The sequence below is a fragment of the Triticum aestivum genome, chromosome 5B (genome assembly GCF_018294505.1).
Source record: "Triticum aestivum cultivar Chinese Spring chromosome 5B, IWGSC CS RefSeq v2.1, whole genome shotgun sequence".
Classification (NCBI taxonomy): Eukaryota; Viridiplantae; Streptophyta; class Magnoliopsida; order Poales; family Poaceae; genus Triticum; species Triticum aestivum.
In genome coordinates, this window is record NC_057807.1 from 340978719 (window position 1) to 340989141 (window position 10423).

The window sequence follows — 10423 nt, forward strand, 5'->3', positions numbered from 1 at the left end:
TTCCGTCCACACGTCATCAAACGAACACCAGCCAGAATTCGTTCACCTCAATATGAACACGTTATTACTTCTGAGCAAACTCATTCAACATGCACACGCAGAGTACTATGAGACTGGGTCAGGCATTTTTGTTCTACTCCCTCCGTTCCTAAATATAAGTCGTTGGGGAGTGTAAAACTGAACTCCCCCAACGACTTATATTCAGGAACATAGGTAATACAAAACACACAAAAACCTACTCGACAGTTGAAAGTATCGGAGAGATTAACAAGGGTCGCAGGCAAGAAAAACATATACCAGCTCAAGATGACTAAATTGGTCCCAAAACATTCAGTTGCTATATAGTCAAAAACATGAGAAGTCTACGGAAGATGACAGGTGACGGCCACGCCCGTGCTTGGACCGGTCCACCACCATAACTGGCCTGAAGAACACACGCAGCATCTACAGATTTCTCAACTGTAAATAAGTCGGGGTAACCTAAACAGAATTTAATCTCCGGTTACAACCACAACAGCCAGCCAGCCAAGCAGTGCTGCGACTGTCTAGAAAGACTCAAGCTGTGCTGTAGCCATAACATGCTCCCAAAGCTATCATGTATCAATCAAAACCCGAAGAAACCAAGCTCTGTCGCCCTCTCCTTCTCGAAGGTCTCAAAGTACTGGTATATGATGGTAACAGCCAACAGAATACCGGTTCCTGAACCAATTGCGCCCATGAAATCAGCGAGAACAGTCAATGCGCCGATGCACACTCCACCAAATGCAGCGGCAGTAGGGATGTATCTGTTCAGTTCCTTCTGCAGGTTTGACTCACGATGGCCTGGCATCACCATTTGTTGTTCCTGTTGGATTGCCAAGAATTAAATTAAGTTACAGTAGGCTCTTGCGTAACAGTCTTTGCAAGTTGAAACTAAGTCAACAAAAACAGCTAATGAATCACCCCAATTTAACACTTCAATATTACAGCTAAATAATTACTGTGTAGCCATTGATGTCCCAACATCATGCTTTCCAAGAACCCTACAAAGAACAAACTAGTTGCATACACAGATAATGATGATGTTTTCTGACAGCATGTCATCCTAGTTAAACACTTCCACATTACACATAAGAAGGACTGCTGGTGCCCCAACATCAGGCTGGATTTTATAAACATCTTATGAGAGACAAACAAGTTCTAGAAACAGATAATAATGTTTTATGAATGGATCCTATACCAAAACAATTGAGGTTTAGACTGGAAGAGATGAAATTGCATGGCCGTTTGTACAAATCTTTGGTGATTTGCACCAATTTCAGAATTGGACAGCTTGGTACCCCACGTGAAAGCAGTCACATATGAATCAAATCAATATTTTCCACAAAAGGAGCTGTGAGACATGCTATATGTAACAAGAAAGAGTAACCAGACAGGACAAATACTGCATATGCATCGTTTGTACCTTCAGCTGCTTCGCAACATCCTTGGCTGATGAACCAGAGACTTCAATCCATGTTTTTGAGAAGAGAGCACATGCTGACAGCATGAAGACCACATAGAACAATGCATGGAATGGATTCGCCAGAATATCAGCCATACTGCAGATTCCATCAAAGGGTAAGTATACTGAACAGTATTTTCTTGACTAAGGAGTGACAAGAAATCAATATTCACCTTGATGGTGCAGTTACATAGTAAGCAAGACCACCAACAGGGATAGAATGGCCAGAATATTCAGATTCTTTCCATATACCGAGAAGGTTAACCAGAAAGTTTCCACTGTACTTCCTGTAGAGAAGCTGCACCAACAATGAAAACGGTCAGCACCTAAACATGCATGCAAATGCTCACCCTATAGCTATTATAGATCTGGAACTGTAGATCTGGAACTGCAGCCCATACCTGGGATATGAAATACAGGTTGGTAATAAGGGCAGAGTGCAGAATGATGGGCATGTTGGAAGTGTAGAACAGCTTAATTGGGTATGAACCTTGCTGCCCACGAGCATTCTTTGACCTCACTGGAAGCACAACGCGGAAGCCTTGGAAATAGATAACTATGAGAAAGACCAGGACAGTAGCAAGCAAATTGGTCACATTTGGCAGATTCTGACGGTAGAAAGCTTCTCGTAGGGCACGGACTTTGTCTGATCGAGTAATCAACAGATGGAACAATGCAATGACAGCCCCTTCAAATTCAGCACCACGTCCACTGTTGATGGTGGTAGGGCTGAATGCCTTCCAAATGATATTCTCACTACATAAGATCAAATCTACCATAAGCCAACTAGCAACAGAGTAGCAGCACATCAATCAACAAGTAACAAAAATAAAGCTCAATATGCTTACCAGATATTGGTAGCAATGAAGAGAGAAATGCCAGAACCCAAACCATAGCCTTTCTGGAGAAGTTCATCTAGACAGATGACAATGATGCCAGCAAAGAAAAGCTGAAGTATGATGAGAATGGCATTTCCAGTTCCAAGTTGGCTCACACTGCCATACATTCCAGACAGAACATATGCCACAGCTTCCCCAATGGCAATCAGGATACCCAGCAATTTCTGTGCACCATTCCTGAGTAAATAAGTACAACATCAACACAATATTGCTGGAGATACAACATATGAATAAGCAAGCTTTACGATTTTCATTGGTCATTCACTGCACAAATGATAAACTACATATACATGAGACCATGAACAGAATACTTATCAACATTAACTTTAGAAAGGAAAGTAACAACGAGATTCTGCTATTTTCGCAAATACTTACAGCAGAGCACGATCCTCTCTCACACTGTTGTCAACTTCAATAATCTTGGATCCCACTAGAAGTTGCATAACCATTCCAGATGTCACAATTGGGGTAATACCCAGTTCCATGACAGTACCACGGTTTGATGCAAGAATAACACGCATCCAGTAGAAAGGATCAGCTCCAGTGGTTGAATGGATGCCATAGAGCGGGAGCTGACTGCACACCAGGAAAATGAAGAGAGAAATGACGGTGTAGATCACTTTTTCTCTAAATGGTATTTTCCTGTCAGCACTCTGCACTTCCGGCAAGAAAGCCAAGAAGGGCCTGACAAGATGCAGCACCCGAAAGCCGCCAGCCATCTTCCTGGTCCCACAAAAGAAAATAGATCAGCATTATGTACAATGCACATGACAATCTTAAACATTATAAAGAACAAAGTAAACTTCACAGCAATTCCCATTTCGCGCATTATTCCCTAAGTCATGGTTGCGATCAGGTTGATGAACCAATTTGGCTGAAACAGACATGAACATACCCAGATATTGACAAGCAGACAAAAGAATAAAATGAAAACCGCAGATTTCTTGCTCAGCTGCATCAATTTGCAACCAGACAAGATACTGCACATATGCATCACAATTAAACGGAAAACTTGTACTTTTATTAATGCCTGACAGCTACAATTCTGTTCAAAAAATGAAACCAGGCGGCCTATCCAGAAAGTAACCAAATTAGACCGCTCAGACAATTTTCTAGTAACATTAATTGGGTCCATCAGCTTGGATCCGGGAGCAATTTAGCTAGCGTCGATTCAAAACTAAGCGACCAGATAGCTGCCCCAACTCTTGGCTTAAAGCCATATCAAATGCACCAGAATAGGAAACTGTGCGACCCTGGGATCAAGCACAGATCCACCGACGAAACGTCGCCAGGACATCATTCCCATCCGCCTAAAACCGCCGCCAATTAACGACTCCGGCGAACGTCGCAGCCATGCAACGGTCTCGGAATCCTAGGCTCGCATGGATCTGGACGCCTCACCTACCTAGCTAGCACGTAAACCAGCCGCATGAACAAACACGAGTCGACACACACACACACAAGGCGCATCGCTACGCGGATTTCGACACGGATCAGGCAGGAAACAGCAACATGCGACACAGATCTGCGGCAGCGGCACGGGAATCGGGGGCAAAGGACGGACCACCGGATCGCCTCGAGATCCGGGGGTGGCGGAGGGAGGCAGCGGGATTACCTGGCCGGGGACGCCGCCGGCGAGGTGGGCGGGGGCTTCGCCGCGGGCTGGCGAGGGCGTCGAACCCTAGGAGGGGAGGACGGAGAGGGGCGAGGAGAGAGAGCTACGGGAAGAGAGGAGGGAAGAGAGAGGTGGGTAATTAATAGCGGGGAACTGAGAGATCTGGAGGGAGAGATGAGGATGGGGACGACGCGAGCGGTGTCACGGTCCCTGCGCGCTGGGGCCGGGCGAGGGCGGGAGGGCGAGGAGCCGTCCGATCTGGAACGAGCGGCGGATGATGGGTCTCTGTGACGTGGAACCGAGGACGCAGAAGCCACGTCAACCAGAATGGCTCGCTGAGTCGCAGGCTAGTGATGAGCGAACCGGTCCCCGGGCAGCCGCAACTTGTCCTCCCGTGGGAAAACATGAAATGAAATCCAAGATATGGGAACTTTGCTGGCCTTCCACGGAAAAATAATTTAGTTTGGGCTACTTTTAAACATATCAAATTTGAATGCAATTCACCACATAAACATACTGTATCCAGTAAGATATGAATATCAATTCTTTGTAACGATAGAGAGAGACCCTCCATGCAAGCACGAAACTCGACCTCCATAGCATCTCTACAACAAAGAAGCTCTCTACAAGAAGAGAAGATAATAGGGCTTGTGTTGTCTCGAAGTATCATTCCTGCTTCCCTCTCCCATCTAACGACCAAGATCCGCCGGTGTTTAATTTTACACATCCATCCATACCATTTGAAGAGAGGTTCAACCAACGCAGTAGCAGATCTAGGGATCGCACCATCATATAAAATAATCCCCTTGCCTTTGACTGGGTCACAAATGGAATTTTGGGCAATACTAATAAGATGAGCCAGGTAGCCATAGAAAAACCTTTTAGACACCTCCAATGGTGGTGGTTGTATATGATGAACAACTTCAAATTTAAAATGCTACTCAGCAATCATATACTAGCATTAGATTGTTTGAACATTCATGATTATGGAATTATTTTGTTTGAAATAAATACCTATGTTTAAGAATTTACGCTCTATTCATTCAATACTTCACTCTTTAGAAGATCTTTTTTTTGCATTTGGATTATCTACCACATATATAAATGCCCTATCCTATCCATTTGGAAATCTTGGTTCAGCTGCTTCAATATCGTACCCAAGATGTCCCGTCTTTTGCATTTATTGCGATTCTTTCTCAACTACTATTTGAATTGGACTACTTTCATTACTTCAAGAAATCCATTTTATTTTTAAAAAGAAAAAAAGATTGTTTCAATTCCTATATAACTCTTGTGTATCAGAATATTCTTTTTATTGTCGGCCAGAAAACAATGAAATATATCCATTTGAGCAATTAAATGGAAAGCGGGTGCCCGATTAAACGAAAGGTAACTTTGAACGTCTCTACTATTTTAAACATCTCCGCGTATGGCTTTTGCGTTGAGGTCCACCACTGCAAAAATAATGTCTTCTTAAGTACCACTGAAGCTAATACACAGTCAACAAATAAAAGAAAAGACAATTATATGACTCCAACCATCATGTCGTACCATGACTCCCAAGTCAAGATAAAATATTGCAACATGCATCTCATACAAACGTGTTGATTAAACGAAGGCTTATATCACATCACATGCAAACCTCTTGCAGAAACAAGCTAGTCACATGTAATCAATTTTGCTGATTACCTTGGCTGTTGTGGTTGAGTGAGTAAAAATTTACTGTTCTACACAACCATAAGCATAACACTTCACGTTGTTGTTTCCACATGCGGGGTGTATGAAACATGAGACTATTAAAAATCCGAGCTTCATACTAAACTTCGTCATTACTCATGACCCCATGCACATTCAAAATCTACAAGCCCTTCTTCATTTATAAAGCTTTTCTTTCTCAACTATGAATGAAGCTGAAGTATTTGAAGCTTAACTATGGATGCTAGACCTTATCAAGCCAGACCTTTGTAAAAAGTTCATCCATGTTGTAAGATCAAAACCTCATAAAATTAGAAGGGTTACGAGACATGAATGTCCGATAGTTAGATGATGTAGGGTAGAGACCCTAGGGTTCCCAATATTTCACACTAGGAGGTGGAGAAGGTTTTTTTTTGCATGATAATACGTGTCTCATTCATATTATAAAAGTTAAAGTACAAGTCATGTAAGGACCGATATGACAGAACTGAAAAGAATCTCTGAGCTTGAGACCAATGCCCGTCACCTGCCTCCGGCACCACCACAACAGCCACCGAAGAAAAAAGAATGACGGATCACCTCCTCACCCGAGCTCGACATGGCTCCATTGCTGACATGCAACTTTGTGGACCTCCAAGGTGGCTCACCAAAATTGAAGCCATTATCGTTGAACAAATTAGACCGGGGCAACACCCCGGACACGCCATCGAACTCCAAATCTGGCACCCCACCACGACTAAGACGCCAAAGGAGGAAACCATACCTCCCATCCATCAACCATGAACACAGCATACGTTCCGTCTTCCAGATGTCATCAATCCGACCACAATCTTCATCAGCTCCTAAACTACCCTCCAAGCTCCGTGCCAACGTTGGCGCGGACGTCGTCGCGGCGGAGCCCGAGGAAACATGTCCACCATGAGGATGCCATCGCCACACCATCCTTACTTGAACAGGCTGGTTTCCAAAAACATCTCCAACCATAGGGTCGATCGCCTTGTTGGGGAAGGATCTGAAGAATCTTTATTCAGCGTCGCCATCGCCGCTGCCGAAGTCAGGACGATGAACAACATAAAAATGAAGGCACTTTAGCTGAAAACTATCCACGCACGTGGATCCGACAACCCCCCTCACCACTGATGATCGAGGTCGTCGGCAGAGGGAGCCGCCATAGGACGGCGATGGAGGAACTCTCCTTGGGAGAGATGTTGGCGAGATCACCCTTTTTATTCCAGAGGAAGAAAGAAAGACTCGTGGGTACATCAAAGACAACTTGGCAAGTGCAAACAGAGAAGATGAACACAAGAAGAATAACAAGAGAAACACTCAAGACAATAACACAATTCACACATTCACTAGCTCCATAAATCCCATGCAAGCACATGGATCCACAAACGATAAAAGAAAGCAAGTAAAGAGGCGGGGTTCATCTTAAATCCTAGGGGAGATGAGGCCTTGGAGGGGATGGTTCTTCCCAATCCTCTAGGAGATGTGGGGACTTAAATCCATGGAGGATCTTCCCTAAAAGGGGCCTTGAATCCACTAGAGGTCTTCTCCAATTGAGGTCTTGGTCCCCAATGGAGTAGGTAAAGGAGAAAATCTCTCTCTAGTTGATCCCATATGCTTTACTAACCCCGATTCATCCAAGTGATGGGGAATATATAGTCTAGTGGGGCAGAGAGGGATACATGGTCCGAAACCCGAGTGGCTGCACGTGGGCAGTGCCGGACGTCTGGTGTTCATCTGATGTCCGGTGGCTTCGGAGGGACCAGATGTTCGGTGGCTTGTGAGGGACAGGATGTTTGGAGACCTTCACACTTATGGTAATTGATATGTCTCCAACGTATTTATAATTTTTATTGTTCCATGCTGTTATATTATCATTCTTGGATGTTTTACAATCATTTTATAGCAACTTTATATCATTTTTTAGGACTAACCCGTTGACATAGTGCCCAGTGCGAGTTGCTATTTTTTGTTTGTCTTTTAAAATCAATACCAAACGGAGTCCAAACGCAGGAAACTTTTTTGAGAAATTTTCTGGGCCAGAAGACACAGAATGGGCCAAAGAAGTACTAGAGGGGTGCCCCGAGGGGGGCACAACCCACTTGGGCGTGCCTGGGGGCCCAGGCGCGCCTTGGTGGGTTGTGCCCACCTCGGTGGCCTGCCGCCTCTTTGCTCTATAAATACCCCAATATTCCAAACACCACAGGGGAGTCGACGAAACACAATTCCAGCCGCCGCAAGTTCCAGAAACCACAGATCCAATCTAGACACCATCACGGTGGGGGTCATCATCCTCATTGGTGCCTCTTCGATGATGCGTGAGTAGTTCATTGTAGACCTACGGGTCCTTAGTTATTAGCTAGATGACTTCCTCTCACTCTTTTGATTCTCAATACAATGGTCTCTTGGAGATCTACTTGATGTAACTCTTTTTGCGGTGTGTTTGTTGGGATCCGATGAACTTCGAGTTTATGATCAGATATATGTTTTTATCCATGGAAGTTTTTTAAGTCTTTTGATCCCTTATATGAATGATTACTTATAGCCTCGTATTTCTTCTTTGAATCTTTGGTTTAGTTAGGTCGACTAGATCGGTTTTTCTTGCCATGGGAAGAGGTGCTTTGTGATGGGTTCGATTTTGCGATGCTCAATCCCAATGACAAGGGTAAATGACACGTATGTATCATTGCTATTAAGGATAGCAAGATAGGGTCTATTTCAACATGAATAGATCTTGTCTACATCATGTCATCGTTCTTATTGCATTATTATGTTTCTTCATGAACTTAATACACTAGATACATGCTGGATAGCGGTCGATGTGTGGAGTAATAGTAGTAGATGCAAGCAGGAGTCGGTCTACTAATCTTGGACATGATGCCTATATGATGATCATTGCCTGGATATCGTCATAATTATTTGAAGTTCTATCAATTGCCCAGCAGTAATTTATTTACCCACCGTATGCTATTTTTCTCGAGAGACACCACTAGTGAAATCTACGCCCCCCCCCCTCGGATCTCTTCTTTATTATCATATTTGCCTTCGAGATCTATTTTTATTTGTTTTCATTTTCAGATCTACTAATCAAAAAACCCCAAAAAAAACTTGCTGCAATTTATTGTTATTTATTTTATCTCGCGTTCCCGCGAGATTTATTTATCCAATCTACTACAATTTTATCTATGTTTTTACCCGGAAGGGATTGACAACCCCTCTTTTACGTCGGGTTGCAAGTATTTGTGTTGGGGAACATAGTAATTTCAAAAAAAATTCTACGCACACGCAAGATCGTGGTGATGCATAGCAACAAGAGGGGAGAGTGTTATCCACGTACCCTCGTAGACTGAAAGCGGAAGCGTTAGAACAACGCGGTTGATGTAGTCGTACGTCTTCACGTCCCGACTGATCAAGCACCGAAACTACGACACCTCCGAGTTCTAGCACACATTCAGCTCGATGACGTCCCTCGAACTCTGATCCAGCCGAGTGTCGAGGGAGAGTTCCGTCAGCACGACGGCGTGGTGACGGTCTTGATGTTCTACCATCGCAGGGCTTCGCCTAAGCACCGCTACAATATTATCGAGGAGGACTATGGTGGAGGGGGGCACCGCACACGGCTAAGAGATCCAAGGATCAATTGTTTTGTCTAGAGGTGCCCCCCTGCCCCTGTATATAAAGGAGCAAGGGGGGAGGGGGCGGCCAGCCAGGGAGGAGGCGCGCCAAGGGGAGTCCTACTCCCACCAGGAGTAGGACTCCCTCCTTCCTTGTTGGATTAGGAGAAGGGAGGAAAGAGGAGGGAGAGAGAGGAAGGAAGGGGGGCGCCGCCCCCTCTCCTTGTCCTATTCGGACTAGGGGAGGGGCGTGCGGCCCTGCCCTGGCCTCCTCTCCTCTTCTCCACTAAGGCCCACTATGGCCCATTAAGCCCCCGGGGGGTTCCGGTAACCTCCCGGTACTCCGGTAAAATCCCGATTTCACCCGGAACACTTCTGATATCCAAATATAGGCTTCCAATATATCAATCTTCATGTATCGACCATTTCGAGACTCCTCGTCATGTCCGTGATCACATCCGGAACTTCGAACAACCTTCGGTACATCAAAAATCATAAACTCATAATAAAACTGTCAATGAAACCTTAAGCGTGCGGACCCTACGGGTTCGAGAACTATGTAGACATGACCAAGACACGTTTTCGGTCAATAACCAATAGCGGAACCTGGATGCTCATATTGTCTCCTACATATTCTACGAAGATCTTTACCGGTCAAACTGCATAACAACATACGTTGTTCCCTTTGTCATCGGTATGTTACTTGCCCGAGATTCGATTGTCGGTATCCCAATACCTAGTTCAATCTCGTTACCGGCAAGTCTCTTTACTCATTACGTAATGCATTATTCCGTAACTAACTCATTAGCTACATTGCTTGCAAGGCTTATAGTGATGTGCATTACCGAGAGGGCCCAGAGATACCTCTCCGACAATCGGAGTGACAAAACCTAATCTCGAAATATGCCAACTCAACACGTAGGAGACACCTGTAGAGCTCCTTTATAATCACCCAGTTACGTTGTGATGTTTGGTAGCACACAAAGTGTTCCTCCGGTAAACGGGAGTTGCATAATCTCATAGTTGTAGGAACATATATAAGTCATGAAGAAAGCAATAGCCACATACTAAACGATCAAGTGCTAAGCTAACGGAATGGGTCATGTCAATC

At 44.5% G+C, this 10423-nt stretch overlaps 1 protein-coding gene across 1 annotated transcript; it reads right to left on the reverse strand.

The window, feature by feature from the left end:
• Positions 1-276: 276 nt before the first annotated feature.
• Positions 277-4186, reverse strand: LOC123111756 (protein transport protein Sec61 subunit alpha). Its single transcript, XM_044532613.1, has 7 exons — positions 3998-4186; positions 2758-3105; positions 2332-2559; positions 1885-2239; positions 1657-1781; positions 1445-1580; positions 277-844 (listed from the first exon to the last, which is right to left on the reverse strand). Exons 2-7 carry the CDS (start codon positions 3099-3101, stop codon positions 605-607), a joined length of 1428 nt encoding a protein of 475 aa, XP_044388548.1. The 5' UTR covers positions 3102-3105; positions 3998-4186; the 3' UTR covers positions 277-604.
• Between the last annotated feature and the right edge of the window lie 6237 nt (positions 4187-10423).

Excerpts from the sequence above, each read along its gene's own strand:
- LOC123111756 (XM_044532613.1), bottom strand. The coding sequence starts at position 3,101 with ATGGCTGGCGGCTTTCGGGTGCTGCATCTTGTCAGGCCCTTCTTGGCT. Across the intron at positions 1,782-1,884 it reads ACCTGTATTTCATATCCCAG|CTTCTCTACAGGAAGTACAG; the intron begins GTATGGGCTGCA and ends TTGTTGGTGCAG. Across the intron at positions 1,581-1,656 it reads TATGTAACTGCACCATCAAG|TATGGCTGATATTCTGGCGA; the intron begins GTGAATATTGAT and ends TGGAATCTGCAG.